The following is a 16129-nucleotide window of genomic DNA, read 5'->3' as shown; positions in this document are numbered from 1 at the left end:
GGAAGGGAGGGAGAGGTCGGGCTGCCCTCCCCGCGGCTGCGGCTCCCCCCTCCCAATAGCGCGCACGGCGCACGGGCCGCACTCAGTCCTGGCCGCACTACAAAAAGACATGGGCCCCCCGGGCCCCTCCCCCGCCTCTTCAGGAGCCGGGCCCAGTCGCGCATGCGACCGCTGCGACCTCTATTGCTACGCCCCTGGGAATTTCACTTTAGCCACGTCAAGGACAATATATCCAGCAGTGTGGACTCTGAACTCTTTGTTACTTGGCCATCTATGGCATTATTAGAGTACTATTTTAAATAAAGAATGTGGTACATCAGTCATAAACAAGACATTTGGTATTTTGAAGCACTTACTTGTGAAACTTGAGGCTTCTGAGATTGGGCTGGTGGTTGAAGAAAGTTCCTCATAGGATGTATCAGAGGCTTCTGAGACTGTACTGGTGGTAGAGGAGGGTTCAAATGGTGTACCAGAGGCTTCTGGGACTGGGCTGGTGGTTGAGGAGCGTTCAAAGGTTGTACTGGAGGCTTCTGGGACTGGGCTGGTGGTTGAGGAGCGTTCAAAGGTTGTACTGGAGGCTTCTGGGACTGAGCTGGTGGTTGAGGAGTGTATAATGGTTGTACTGGACGCTTCTGGGACTGGGTTGGTGGTTGAGGAGCGTTCAAAGGTTGTACTGGAGGCTTCTGGGACTGAGCTGGTGGTTGAGGAGTGTATAATGGTTGTACTGGAGGCTTCTGGGACTGGGTTGGTGGTTGAGGAGGGTGAGCAGGAGTGACCAAAGGTGCCTGAAGAGTTAAGAAATATATATTATTTCACGATTTACCAAAGCTTTCCATCCCCCTGTACCTTTTCGAAGTGTTACCCTAATGACACTACAGAATGACATCACTGAATACTATAGAAAATTTGGGCAGTAAAGATGAGTTATTGCTGATGGTTCAGTACTGAAAGTGAAGTGAATTCAAAAATTTTGTTTTAATCTGTCACCAGAACAGGAGTTGGAAATAAGTCTCCAAATGTGAGTACCTCTACCAGGGGCTTGATTCACAAAGCAGTGCTAACCTACTTAGCACGTCTAAAGTCTTTAGACGTGCTAACCAGGGTGCTAAGTAGGTTAGCACCGGATTTCTCAATCAGGTCGCGCGCAAAGTTTTGGCGCGCAAAGTTTTACGTGCGCAAAGTCCTGTGCGCGCGCTAAGTTCCATAGGCTTTAATGGGCACTTTGCACGGTGCGCCCTGCGCTCTGTGCAGTGCGCGCGTAAAACTTTACGCGCATAAAGTTTTACCCGCATAAAGTTTTGCGCGCGAAAAGCTGGTTTAGACGTGCTAAGGGGGTTTTCACAGGCGTGCTAACAGTTAGCACCGCTTTGTGAATCAAGCCCCTGGTGTGATTTCCTCTTCCTTTAGGCCTCGTTCTGCTAGATACAGCTTTTTCCATTGATTCCAATGTAACAACTTCTAGGGCTTGATTCACAAACCCGTGCTAACTGTTTAGCACGGGGCGTGCTAAACAGTTGGCATGTGAAGTGCCGCTCGTGGACTTTTGCGCGCGCAATCTGCGCACGATCACGCGGACTTTTGCACGCGACCACGCGGACTTTTGCACATGCAAAAATCCACGTGATTGCGTGCAAATGTCCGCGATCGCGGGACTTTGCGCGCGCAAAAGTCCACGAGCGGCACTTCACGTGCTAACTGTTTAGCACGCCCCGTGCAAACAGTTAGCACGGGTTTGTGAATCAAGCACCATATCTATATGCTTTGTTAGGCTCTGAACACGCTAGCGCGCTTCTGTCCGTTTTTTATCGGCACATCAATGATGTTACAGACTGACACGCATTTCTTAAAAGTAGACAGAAGCCCACAACTGTCCGTTTGAGAAACGTGGTGTTGCATGCATTTGTGTGCGATGTGCTGTGAAGCGCACAGCAATGCAAGTAAAGGGGTGCGGTTTTTTAGCGCATAGGAGGGCATAGCAATGCACTTTGGAGATGCGGTTATTTTACCCTTAATTTAAAAAAAATGTTCAAATGAAAACAAATCTTTATTGACCACTACTAAATCAAATAAGAAAAATTTATGCTGAACAAAAACGCTTTCAAGCACATTTAAGCACATGTGGGTCCTCTTAAAAAAAAAAACTCACCGCAACGCACTGAAATGCGTTATGCAATGCACATCAATGCATGCCTTTTTTATTATGTGCTTAAATACGTCTCTGAACACACCCACTGTGAACGACGCCTTCCTCTAGCTTAGTGTTACCACTCTGGGACAGGAAGTAGATAGGAGACTTCCTCAACATGATCAAAAATAGCTACAAAATCCTACTAAACATTCAAACCATTTCTATATCATACAAGTACTGTACCACTCCCTTAAATTTTGGGTTGAGATGAAATGTTCCTGTGGCTTATGTCCTGTCCACAGGCCACTAGCTTCCTTCCTGAGCCATCCTCCCCTCCAACCAGGAACTGACAATCCAAGTGCTTTTACTTGGTGTGAAAATCAGGCTATAATCTACCGACTATGCATGGACACACACGTTAAAGCTTCCCAGTACCTTTACTCTGCTACCTCCAGATTAAACACCTTGTACAAAAAATTGTTGGTAAAAAGAAAGATCTGCTGTCCTTGAAGAGTACCTATGGTCAAAATGGCAGAGCCTGTAATGGCAGGCTCTGTCTAAATGATGGAGGACTGAGGTCGGATACCTGTCCTGGCATAATACCTCCAGGCAGGTGATCGCTCTACTTCCCCTTCGAGTTGGACCTGGTCAAGGCTCTGGCCACGCCGACCTGCATTGCCCAAGCCCAGCCCTAATTAGTGGCTGCCGTGCTGAGGGTGAGCCGCAGTAATGCAGGCAGAGGTTTCTGAGAAGCTTTGGCAGTGTTCCGTAACATGGCCACATCTGCACTGCTGAGAGCATCACCTGTAACCTGAAGTCATCAGGACAGGTTAGTATTTAATCCCCCATCCATTCTTAATAACCGGATGGTAAATTATTTAGTCTGTGATTTCCCATTAAGGAAATGGGCTGCACCACATCTTACCTGAGGTGTTGAAGAATAATGATACTGTGGCTCTTTTGCTTTGTGTCGGAAATAGAAAATGGAGTTGAATAGTCCTGAGGTTCTCTCACAGCTCCTGGCATAAATATGGTAAATGTGTCAGTTATCATCGTATCAATGAAAATTGATAAGTACTCATTCAGCCTACTTCTAATAGCTAGATTCCCATCTGTAAAAAGCTTGCCAGCCACCAAGAGAAGCTACTGAGCCCGCCCCAAGTCTACAACAGAGAGATCTCATTGGCCTAGATTCACTAACCGGCGCTAAGCCGGTTAGTGAGCCTTAACACTTTGTGGGCACAAACCAGGGCGTTAGGTTGTGTGCACCCACACATCGCGCACAGCACCGCACACTTTGTGTGCAGCATGGTGCACGGATAATGGGTGAGTGATTACCATTTTGTATTTTTATCTGAACTGAATGTGCCGATTGGCTTTTAATAATCAGACCCTTGGGAAATATTACAAGGTATGAAGTGTACCTGATACATGAAGGCAAAATAGGAACAAATAATATATACCACATTTTTCAGACTACAAGATGCACCTGACCATAAGACCCACCTAGGTTTAGAGACCGGAAAAAAAAAAACGGGAAAAAAATATATACTAAACCTGGTGCGTTCATGGTGCAGGGTTGTCTTGTGGATGTACTCCCTTAATTATTTTGTCCTCTTTGTACTTCTTGTGCCCTCCTTGTACCTCTTATGTCCTCCACTGCCCCCCTTGAGTCCTCCTGTGTCTCCCAATGCATGTGTCCGACCTCTCTCCCCCTTGTGTCCTTCTCTGTTCCCCTTATGTTCTCCTCTATGCCCTTTTGCGTCCTTCTGTGTCCCCCCCCCCCCCCCCGGGTACCCGTGTCCTCCCTTATCACCCCAGGTCAGTGGTTTGTATCAGTGGGCATTCATAAGTTGGGAATCCCTGCATTCAGACTATTAGACGCAGTTACTTTTTCTCCCCACATTTGTGGGGAGAAAAAGTGCGTCTTATAGTCCAAAAAATACAGTATATTTATTTCAGTAGTAGATTATCCAGAGACTTTCTCTCGTCCCCTTTGAGCTTGTCATTCCAGGGCCAAGAACCTCTGAACCTATGTAACAACAGCTTGTCAAATAAGTTTGCGTGGCAGCAAATTGTGCATATCTTTTTCCTTCATGTACAAACAGCTCCATGCTACAGTGCAGGTGCAAGCTGTGCAGTGCGGCTGTGCTTGTTCAGGGATGGTAGCATGGCAGTGCCGGAGAAAAGGTCCTGGAGACAAGCGGTACACTGAAGAATGATTGGAGAAGCCTCAGGTGGATCCAGAGGTTTCTCTCTACTGAGGTATTAAACCTTTTATTGTAGGACCACATTGTGGCTTATAATTTTCTTAGGGTTGGTGTCATGTCTCTCTAGGACCTGCCATTTCACCTCATTGGCCAAAAAAAGGAATGCAAGGCATAGTGGAAATGTAAACAACATTAAAAATCTTATAGAAATCGTAGAAACTATTCACTCTAACCAGTAAAAATATGATCTCACTTAATGTTGAATCCTCAAGACTTTATCCTAAATATAAGTATCCAACCCTCCTCCACCAATGCAATCATACCTGATATTCCTTCGCTGTGACCTCTTGTAAAGTATAAACAATACAGCAGCTACAAGGATCAGGAGTAGGATGACAGAGAGGGCAATGTAGCCAGACTCTAATAGGGGAAAAAAATGAGAAGATCTTTAATGAACAGATGTGATCGCAACACAACTGGTAAAATATGAAACTGTGTCAAACTCAGAAACAGTATTTTACTTTTATCCTGATTTTGTCACTTTAGAATAACAGGAAAACCAGAATCAATCCAGACCTCTTATTTATTGTTGTATTTAGAAGCTGGGCCTAGGAGAAGGCAAGAGAAGCCTTGATGGCACTTCAATAGCCCAGTCCCTCAGGCTTGCTGCCTATGTAATACTGTAATCCATTGACAAACTATCCTCCCCCTGTCACCTCCACCTAAAAAACATCTACCACACCCGCCTCTTTCTCACACAGGATGCTCCCAAACTTCTGGTGCATGTCCTGATTATTTCACAAGTAGACTATTGCAACTTTTTGCTCTGTAGCCTTCCCACTAACCGTTTAGCCCCCCTGCAGTCCATCATGAACTCTGCTGCATGACTCTGCTCGTCATCCACCTCTCCTCCTGCTTCTCCAGCCCAATCCCCCTCTGTCAGTCCCTTTACTGGCTGCCAGTTATACAAAGGATACAATTCAAATTCCTTACCTACAAAGCTCTTTGCAACCTAGCTCCAGTTCTTATGTAAATAAACTACTTTCCTTATACCATCCTACATGCAATCTCTGCTACACTAACAATATTCTCCTGTCTTACTCTCTAGTCACCTTATTTAATTCCCCTCCCCTTTCTGAAACTCCCTCCCCCAACACATCTGCCACTCACCTACAATTTTTTTTACGCACACTGAAAACTCAACTCTGCATACACTGAAAACTCAACTCTTCAGGCAAGAATATTCCCTTACCTTGGACACTTTGGCCTTGAACACCATTTTATCATCCCATACACAACTTACCTTCACCTATTATCCTAACCCTTAGCACTTCAGACTTTAAGGCCAATTGGCCAGGCTCTCTTCTCCTTCTGTCTCTCAATGCTGTGTAATATGTGTACATTCTTCCACCCCCATGTAAAATCTGTAGTTCATTTGATCATTGCATCAGTTTTAATTCACCATTGTCTTGTAATGTTAACTGTTGTATTGTTTATATTGTATTGTTATACATTTTATTCTGTTACAGCGCCACAGAAGATGTTGGTTCTGTATATGAATCAATAATAATAATAATGAGGTGTATGTATGTGTGTACAATGTGCATGTTCTGCGCATGAAGTGCATGTATGAGTTTGTGTGTGCAATGCATGGAGTGTGTAAATGTCTGTGCATTGTGTGTGGATGAGGTTTATGTATGTGTGCACAGTGTATGCAATGCATGGAGTGTGTAAATGTCTGTGCATTGTGTGTGGATGAGGAGTATGTATGTGTGCACAGTGTGCAATGCATGGAGTGCATGTATGTGAATGTGTGCAGTGCATAAAGTGTGTATAGTGTGCCTGTGTGAACATGGAGTGTGTGGGTGTGTGTTGTGGGGTGTTTTTTCTTCTTGATTTTGTCACTTACGGAATTGCTTCAGGGTTCTGGTGTCACAGTTTGGGGGTGCCCAGCCTTCTTCACAATGACACTTTTGTTCATGGTCACATACCTGCTAAATAAACAGTGGACTGAACTTTTCTGTTCCTAATATAACAAAATAATGCAATACAATTCCAGTAATGTCTAGAGACGTATTTACTTTTGTGAGATATGTATGTACAGCAGTGGCGTACCTAGGGCATTTGACACCTGGTGATGGGTATTAAATGACCAGAGCAGGAAAAAGGGGTGCATGCGGTAAGTGGACTATTTAAGGGTGGCCATACGATTCAATACAATTTATCATTCTTTGGGCGCATCAGCGGAAATGTGGGCGCCCGCTCTGTAGAACGACATTTATCATTTTAACTAACTTAAAAATGTTAATTACCATTTTTAAGTCACACATTATATCCTGCTCCCCCTTTTCATGAAAGATGCAGGGAATGTATTGTAATTTTGGGGCGCCTGCTCTGTAACTCACTTAAAAACGGTAATTACCATTTTAACTCAAATATTATCTCTGTTGTCTCTTGCCTTCCCCCTTTTGATGAAATTTCTAATGTAGTGTAACCTATTAAATCACTATAGATGAACATATATGATGCTTACGTTAAACATTCTTAAACAGCGGATGGCGCTATTTAACAGAATACACATGAAGACAACTTAAAGGAGCACTATGGCGAAAAATTGTAAAATGTAAAATATGTGCAAACAAACAATAAGAAGTACATTTTTCCATAGTAAAATGAGCCATAAATTACTTTTCTACTATGTTGCTGTCACTTACAGTAGGTAGTTGAAATCTGACAGAAGCGACAGGTTTTGGACTAGTCCATCTCTTCATGGGGGGATTCTCAGTGATTTATTTATTTTCAAAAGCACTTAGTGAATGGCAGTTGCTCTGTCCAACTGCCAAAAAACTGTGTAGCGAGTAGGGAAGCTGTCCAGCATCATTGTTTAAATCATTTTTAGGGAATATCTTTATAAAGAATAAAAGCCTTGCTGAGAATCCCCTATGAAGAGATGGACTAGTCCAAAACCTGTTGCTTCTGTCAGATCTCTACTACCTACTGTAAGTGACAGCAACATAAGAGAAAAGTAATTTATGGCTCATTTTACTCTGGAAAAAATGTACTTCTTATTTGTCTAGGTTTGCACCTATTTAAAATGTTTCAATTTTTCGCGATAGTGCCCCTTTAATTACTTCAGCCATAAAACAATATTTAACACATTTAGGATTTTCCTGGTACACAAAGTGGTAAAGTTGCATTATGGTAAAACCTAATTTTATTAAAAAATGGATAAATGAGAAGCCAAACTTATTGACAATAAGGCACCAGAGCAGAGACAGGGGGAGTATTGGAGCAGAGTGCTCGCAAAACAGCGAGTCACATAAAACAGCCAGTTTAAAATTGTTAATTACCAATGTCTCAGAACAATATTTTACTTCAACGGTACTGTGCGCCCTTATTTCCATGTGCCTTTTTTGTATGTATGCATTAAATGACACCCCCCACCCCATCCCCACATTCCCCCCAAAAAAGGAAAGGAGTGAGTGTGGCATGCTAAGTGCGCCATGGTGGGTAATGCCAGGTATAGGTGCCCCCAGCATAGGTAGCATGGAATAGTTGCCCTCAGTATTGGTAGCCTGGAATAGTTGACTGCAAGTATAGGTAGCGTAGTATAGTTGCCCCCAGTATAGGTAACCTGTAGTAGTTGCCCTCATTATAGGTGGCCTGGAATGGTTGTCCCCAGTATAGGTAGCCATGAAGAGTATACTAGGAACTGGAAGACATGGCAGTACATATAGCCAGATCCCCCTGTATATAGCCAGTATATATAGTCAGATCCCCACAAATATAGCCAGATCCCCTGTATATAGTCAGACCCCCCTGTATAGAGTCAGATCCCCTGTATATAGCAAGTGTACGTAAACAGATCCCCCTTGTATATAGCCAGTATATATCCAGATCCCCTCCGTATATATAGCCAGTGTATATAACCAGTGTATTTAGTCAGATCCCCCTTGTATATAGCCAGTATATATAGTCAGATCCCCTCTGTATGTAGTCAGATCCCCCTTGTATATAGCCAGATCCCCCTGTATACAGCCAGTGTATGTAGTCAGATCCCCCTTGTATATAGCCAGTGTATATAGCCAGATCCCCCCTGTATACAGCCAGTGTATGTAGTCAGATCCCCCTTGTATATAGCCAGTATATATAGTCAGATCCCCTCAGTATATAGTCAGATCCCCCTGTATATAGTCAGACCCCCTTTATATAGTCAGATCCCCCTGTATATAGCAAGTGTACGTAAACAAATCCCCCTTGTATATAGCCAGTATATATCCAGACCCCCCTCCCCCGTAGCCATGAAGAGTATAGGTAGCCATGAAGAGTATAGAGCAACTGGAAGACATGGCAGTACATATAGCCAGATCCCCCTGTATATAGCCAGTATATATAGTCAGATCCCCACAAATATAGCCAGATCCCCTGTATATAGTCAGACCCCCCTGTATAGAGTCAGATCCCCTGTATATAGCAAGTGTACGTAAACAGATCCCCCTTGTATATAGCCAGTATATATCCAGATCCCCTCCGTATATATAGCCAGTGTATATAACCAGTGTATTTAGTCAGATCCCCCTTGTATATAGCCAGTATATATAGTCAGATCCCCTCTGTATGTAGTCAGATCCCCCTTGTATATAGCCAGATCCCCCTGTATACAGCCAGTGTATGTAGTCAGATCCCCCTTGTATATAGCCAGTGTATATAGCCAGATCCCCCCTGTATACAGCCAGTGTATGTAGTCAGATCCCCCTTGTATATAGCCAGTATATATAGTCAGATCCCCTCAGTATATAGTCAGATCCCCCTGTATATAGTCAGACCCCCTTTATATAGTCAGATCCCCCTGTATATAGCAAGTGTACGTAAACAGATCCCCCTTGTATATAGCCAGTATATATCCAGACCCCCCTCCCCCGTATATATAGCCAGTGTATATAACCAGTGTATTTAGTCAGATCCCCCTTGTATATAGTCAGTATATATAGTCAGATCCCCTCTGTATATAGCCAGATACCCCTGTATATAGCCAGATCCCCCCTGTATACAGCCAGTGTATGTAGTCAGATCCCCCTTGTATATAGCCAGTGTATATAGTCAGATCCCCCCTGTACATAGCCAGTGTATTTAGTCAGATCCCCCTTGTATATAGCCAGTATATATAGTCATATCCAACCATGCATATAGCCAGATCCCCCCTGTATACAGCCAGTGTATATAGTTAGATCCCCCTGTAAAAATCCAGAGTATATAGCCATATTCCCCTGTATATAGCCAGTGTATAAAGTCAGATCCCCCCTGTATATAGCCACTGTATATAGCCAGATCCTCTCTCCATATAAAGCCAGTGTATATAGTACTTCACACTGCAGCGGTGACCTGCGGTGAAGGCAGTTTGAGTTGCACAGTAACAACGCTGCCGTATACAGGAAGTGATCTCTGTTTACTTTTTGTATACGGCGGCACCTTTACTGTGCAACTCAAACTGCCTTCACCGCAAGTCACCACTGCAGTGTGAAGTATGGCACGGCAGTATGGCAGTAGGGCATGCCAGCACAGGGGATTCGACTTTGTGGAGGAGGGAACCAGGAGCCAGCAGAGGGGGCAAAGCAGTGGCGGGGAGTGGGGAGCAGGTGACCAGGCCCGTGACTGAGGCTGAAAGATGGTCTGTTGTCACCACCGCCGCACGCTGAGACCGGGGGCAGGGCGCTCCTTCCACCACCCTCTTTGGATGCCACTGATGTACAGCTGCAATACCAATGGGTGAAACATTTCATTGAACTGTATTTCAAATTTGCCAGCAATATTTTGATCGCTTTTAAGGGCTAAAATTCATTGACAATTGATTGAAAGAACTTACTAACACTTTTACTTTATAATTGTTTTACATCATTTTTGCGGAAAATTTTTGTTCATGCCTAATGTGAATTTATGGTGTGAAATGGCTGCCAATCTCCGAAGAAGCTTGTTAAAGTGGACCTGAACTCTTGCACTGGCCAGAAGGAAAACATAAAGAAATTTTATTATTATTATTATTTAGTATTTATATAGCGCCAACATATTACGCAGCGCTGTACAGTGTATATATATATATATATATATATCTTGTCACTAACTGTCCCTCAAAGGAGCTCACAATCTAATCCCTACCATTGCCATATATCATGTAGTGTAAGTACTGTAGTCTAGGGCCAATTTTTAGGGGGAGCCAATTAACTTATCTGTATGTTTTTGGAATGTGGGAGGAAACCGGAGTGCCCGGAGGAAACCCACGCAGACACGGAGAGAACATACAAACTCTTTGCAGATAGTGCCCTGGCTGGGATTCGAACCAGGGACCCGGAGCTGCAAGGCGAGAGAGCTAACCACTACGCCACCGTGCTGCCCATAAAAAAATGGACCCTGTATGTATTTAAAGAGTTTAGCCTGTCTAATTCCCCCTCATCTGTGACTAATCACCACTGTAATTGGATCTCTCAGCTGTGTCAGCTGGCTGCCACGGCAGAGCAGCTAATTGGTAAACACAGGATGTTAACCCTATTTCTGCTTCCACGCAAGCAGGAAGTAGACACACTGCAGATTTATTGCATGATTTGTATCAGCTGTAACAAAGAAAATGTTTTTTCTATAAAAAGTGGATCCGAGATAAACTTTTACTCATTGCATAATTGTGTTCCTTTCATATAGTTCATAGGGCATTCCTCAAGTACTTGTTTTTTGTTTTAATACTCTAATTCCCTGTAAACTAAACACGCTTCACCTTCAGCTTCTCCAGTATGCCTTGGCACTTTGAGCCTTAGTAGCAAGGGCTTATGGGAGCTCAGTCTGGGCAGGAGGAGGTTACTAGCCAGAGATTTCAGAGGCAGAGGGGAGGACGGAGGAGGAGAGGGGAGTGAAGTTTTCACAGGCTGAGGGCTGGAGATGCAGATCAGCTTGCCTGTGTGTAATGTGACAAACAGAACATGGCCGCTCTCATTGTATCACAGGACTAAATAGTCATACAGCTGTTTGCAGCTAGATTTGCTATGTAAACTATCTAAACCTTAGAGAAGATATATAGACAAGTTACTTGTTATAGTTAGTTTTTCATTGTGGATCCACTTTAAAGGTTATTATTCTGTTGCTTATCTTTTAAAGCAGAGAGGAAATTCTGAATCAGGTCAATTTTAAGCGAGATTTAGGTGGATTCGCCTCAAGACCAAACTTGAAAATAATTTTGCTTGTGCATCCCTACTGGCAAGCTATATAGAAACAACTATCTTTGCTGAAGTTCTCACCGCATGTCCAGGGCAGTTGACAGAGCATGTGAAGGTAGTGACAGGGACACATTTACCTTTTAAACATACCTGTAAAATGAAAAAATGTACATCAGCACTCTATACTTCACACACAAATACAACAGCTTCATAGCTGGACTGCAGATGCCCCCAAAATAAAAGCAATAAAGCAATAAACATAATGTAAGTGCATCAAAGTAACTAGAGGTGTAGGGATCACTATAGCAGCCATAGCGACTGCTATGGGGCCCATAGCCAAGGGGGGCCCAGTGGCAATAGCTGGAAGCGATAAAGGGGTCTGCAGTGGACCCCCTGAGGTGCAGAGTAATGTGAGCAGAGCAAAGGAGGGCAGTTATCTACAGTGATGAGCACAAATTTTGCATCGACATTTGCAATTACAATGCGAAATCGTAATGCAAAATTTCAGGAAAGCCTCCTAAGGGTTTTTTTCCCCCTTCAGGACCAGAGCAATTTTCACCTTTCAGTGCTCCTCCCATTCATTTACCAATAACTTTAAAGCTACTTATCACAACAAAATTATCCATTTCTTGTTTTTTTGCCACCAATTAGGCTTTCTTATTTTAAGTTTAAATACATTTTTAAGGGGAATAATAATAAAAAAAATGGAAAAAAAATATTCCTGAATGTTTGGCCATTCCAGTTTTAAAATATAACGTTCTACTGTGGATAAAACCCACAAATTGTATGTGCCCATTTTTTCTGGTTATTGCAAAGTTTAAAATACTTCCCTAGTACAATGTATGGTAACAATATTTTATTTGGAAATAAAGGTGTATTTTTTTCTGTTTTGAGGCTATAATTGTAAAATTAACAGTAATATACCCCCATGACATACAAATTAAGGGCCCGTTTCCACTAGTGCGATGCGATTTCTTTGCGGAAAACTCATAAACGAATTTGCATGCGGATGCAAATTCGTATGTGTTTGTATGCAAATTTTCATGCGAATTTGCATGCGTTTTCGTGTATTTTTGTAAGTATGCGATTTTTACCATGCCATTGCATGTGTGCTTTTACATTGATTTTACACGAAAACGTATGCAAATTCGCATGAAAAAGTCGCATAGCGAAAACGCATGTGAATTTCCTATTAAATACATTACATGTGAATCTGATGGCTCTGCTGTGCAATTTTTCTCTGCACAGTCCACCGCACAGATTTCCTGACAAGTGGAAACAAGCCCATTGACTATTATTGGCTATGTGAATCTGCATGCAGAAAACACATGCAGATTCGCTGTAGTGTAGTGTAGTGTAGCAATTTTTTTCTGCACAGTCCACCGCACATATTTCCTGACAAGTGGAAACAAGCCCATTGACTATTATTGGCTATGTGAATCTGCATGCAGAAAACACATGCAGATTCGCTGTAGTGGAAACGGGCCCTAACATAACTATTTATGTATTTTCTTAACATATATATGTATATATGTATACACACACATATATATGCACATTTTTTATTTGGGCAACTTCGCACATTTTCTTCCTGCTGTATACTAATATTACGCAAAATAATGCGTGCATGTGTAACTTTGTTTGTTACAATGACCACATGCATCTCATTGATGCTGGTGATCATTGACACCGGCACTAGAGATGGGCCGAACGGTTCGCCGGCGAACGGTTCCACGCGAACTTCGGTGGTTCGCGTTCGCGTCCCGCTGGCGAACCTTTGCGGAAGTTCGGTTCGCCCCATAATGCACCTTGAGGGTCAACTTTGACCCTCTACATCACAGTCAGCAGGCCCAGTGTAGCCAATTAGGCTACACTAGCCCCTGGAGCCCCACCCCCCTTATATAAGGCAGGCAGCGGCGGCCATTACGGTCACTCGTGTGCTGCCTGCGTTAGTGAGAGTAGGGCGAGCTGCTGCAGACTGTCTCTCAAGGAAAGATTAGTTAGGCTTAACTTTTTCCTGGCTGGCTGCATACCTGTTCTGTGAATCCACCACTGCATACCTGTACTGTGAACCCACCACTGCATACCTGTTCAATGAACCTGCCACTGCATACCTGTTCTGTGAACCCATCACTGCATACCTGTTCAGTGAACCTGCCACTGCATACCTGTGCTGTGAACCCACCACTGCATACCTGTTCTGTGAACCCACCACTGCATACCTGTGCTGTGAACCCATCACTGCATACCTGTTCAGTGAACCTGCCACTGCATACCTGTGCTGTGAACCCATCAATGCATACCTGTTCAGTGAACCTGCCACTGCATACCTGTGCTGTGAACCCACCACTGCATACCTGTTCTGTGAACCCACCACTGCATACCTGTGCTGTGAACCCACCACTGCATACCGGTTCTGTGAACCCACCACTGCATACCTGTTCTGTGAACCCACCACTGCATACCTGTTCAGTGAACCCACCACTGCATACCTGTTGTGTTCAGTGAACCCGCCACTGCATGCCTGTTCTGTTCAGTGGACCCGCCACTGTATACCTGTTTAGTGAACCCGCCACTGCATACCTGTTGTGTTCAGTGAACCTGCCACTGCATACCTGTTCTGTGAACCCGCCACTGTATACCTGTTCTGGTTAGTGAACCCGCCACTGTATACCTGTTCAGTGAACCCGCCACTGCATACCTGTTGTGTTCAGTGAACCCGCCACTGTATACCTGTACTGTTCAGTGAACCCGCCACTGCATACCTGTTCAGTGAACCCGCCACTGCATACCTGTTGTGTTCAGTGAACCCGCCACTGCATACCTGTTGTGTTCAGTGAACCCGCCACTGCATACCTGTTGTGTTCAGTGAACCTGCCACTGCATACCTGTACTGTTCAGTGAACCCGCCACTGCATACCTGTTCTGTTCAGTGAACCTGCCACTGTATACCTGTACTGTTCAGTGAACCCGCCACTGCATACCTGTTGTGTTCAGTGAACCCACCACTGCATACCTGTTCAGTGAACCCACCACTGCATACCTGTTGTGTTCAGTGAACCCGCCACTGCATACCTGTTCTGTTCAGTGGACCCGCCACTGTATACCTGTTCAGTGAACCCACCACTGCATACCTGTTGTGTTCAGTGAATGTGCCACTGCATACCTGTTCTGTAAACCCGCCACTGTATACCTGTTCTGTTCAGTGAACCCGCCACTGTATACCTGTTCAGTGAACCCGCCACTGCATACCTGTTGTGTTCAGTGAACCCGCCACTGTATACCTGTACTGTTCAGTGAACCCGCCACTGCATACCTGTTCAGTGAACCCGCCACTGCATACCTGTTGTGTTCAGTGAACCCACCACTGCATACCTGTTGTGTTCAGTGAACCCGCCACTGTATACCTGTACTGTTCAGTGAACCCGCCACTGCATACCTGTTCAGTGAACCCGCCACTGCATACCTGTTGTGTTCAGTGAACCCGCCACTGCATACCTGTTGTGTTCAGTGAACCCGCCACTGCATACCTGTTGTGTTCAGTGAACCCGCCACTGCATACCTGTTGTGTTCAGTGAACCCACCGCATCAGTGCGCATACCTGTGCAGTTAAGTGAACCCACCTACCTACGTGAGTGCACGCAGTGTGATATACCACTCCGTGCATACCCGATATGGACAAAACAGGTAGAGGAAGAGGTAGTGCCAGAGCCAGAGGAAGGCCACCCGGCAGGTCTGCGCGAGGTCGTGTAAATGTAATTTCGTGTGGATCTGGCCCACAGTACAGTGCTCGGAAGAAGGCACGTCCCATCACCTCCCAAGATTGTCAGGACGTGGTTGAGTATTTAGCGACACAGAACACCTCATCTTGCTCAGCCACCAGCGCTACTACTAGCACCACTTCCGCTGCATTTGACACTTCGCAAGAATTATTTAGTGGTGAAATCACTGATGCACAGCCATTGTTGTTACAGCCAGATGATTTTTCACCAGCTCATATGTCTGCGTTACGCGGCAACACTATGGATGTAACGTGTAAGGAGGATGAAGGACCTACTGATGGTGCATGTTTGGATTTTTCTGAGGCAAGCGAAGCTGGGCAGGATGATTACGATGCTGACGATGATAGGGATCCTCTGTATGTTCCCAATAGAGGAGATGAAGAGGGGGACAGTTCAGAGGGGGAGTCAGAGAGTAGTAGGAGGAGAGAAGTTGCTGAAAGAAGCTAGGGCAGCTCTTCGTCAGAAACAGCTGGTGGCAGAGTCCGGCACCATGTATCGCCACCTATGTACAGCCAGCCAACTTGCCCTTCAGCATCAGCTGCTGAGGTCCCCACAGTGCCCACATCCCAGGGTGGCTCAGCGGTGTGGACATTTTTTAATGTGTGTGCCTCAGATCGGACCAAAGCCATCTGTTCGCTCTGCCAACAAAAATTGAGCCGTGGAAAGGCCAACACTCACGTAGGGACAAGTGCCTTACGAAGGCACCTGGAGAAAAGGCACAAACAGCAATGGGATGGCCACCTGAGCAAAAGCAGCAGCAGCACACAAAAGAAAAGTCACCCTCCTTCTCCTCTTCCTCCTTCAGGTGCA

At 44.6% G+C, this 16129-nt stretch overlaps 1 protein-coding gene across 1 annotated transcript in view; it reads right to left on the bottom strand.

Annotated features, from left to right (window-relative positions):
- Positions 1-203: 203 nt before the first annotated feature.
- The window catches only part of LOC137562203 (zinc metalloproteinase-disintegrin-like 4a), a 112704-nt gene continuing 96778 nt past the window's right edge, over positions 204-16129 (bottom strand). Inside the window, exons 18-23 of the mRNA XM_068273535.1 lie at positions 11619-11687; positions 6248-6329; positions 4662-4758; positions 3054-3147; positions 357-785; positions 204-290 (exon numbers count right to left, since the gene is read on the bottom strand). Coding sequence (XP_068129636.1) covers positions 204-290; positions 357-785; positions 3054-3147; positions 4662-4758; positions 6248-6329; positions 11619-11687 — 858 coding nt within the window. The remainder of the gene's footprint in view (positions 291-356; positions 786-3053; positions 3148-4661; positions 4759-6247; positions 6330-11618; positions 11688-16129) is intronic.

This window comes from Hyperolius riggenbachi, chromosome 3, assembly GCF_040937935.1.
Source record: "Hyperolius riggenbachi isolate aHypRig1 chromosome 3, aHypRig1.pri, whole genome shotgun sequence".
NCBI classification, from domain to species: domain Eukaryota; kingdom Metazoa; phylum Chordata; class Amphibia; order Anura; family Hyperoliidae; genus Hyperolius; species Hyperolius riggenbachi.
The sequence above is the reverse complement of the archived record's forward strand: the minus strand, read 5'-3'. Positions and strand labels throughout refer to the sequence as shown.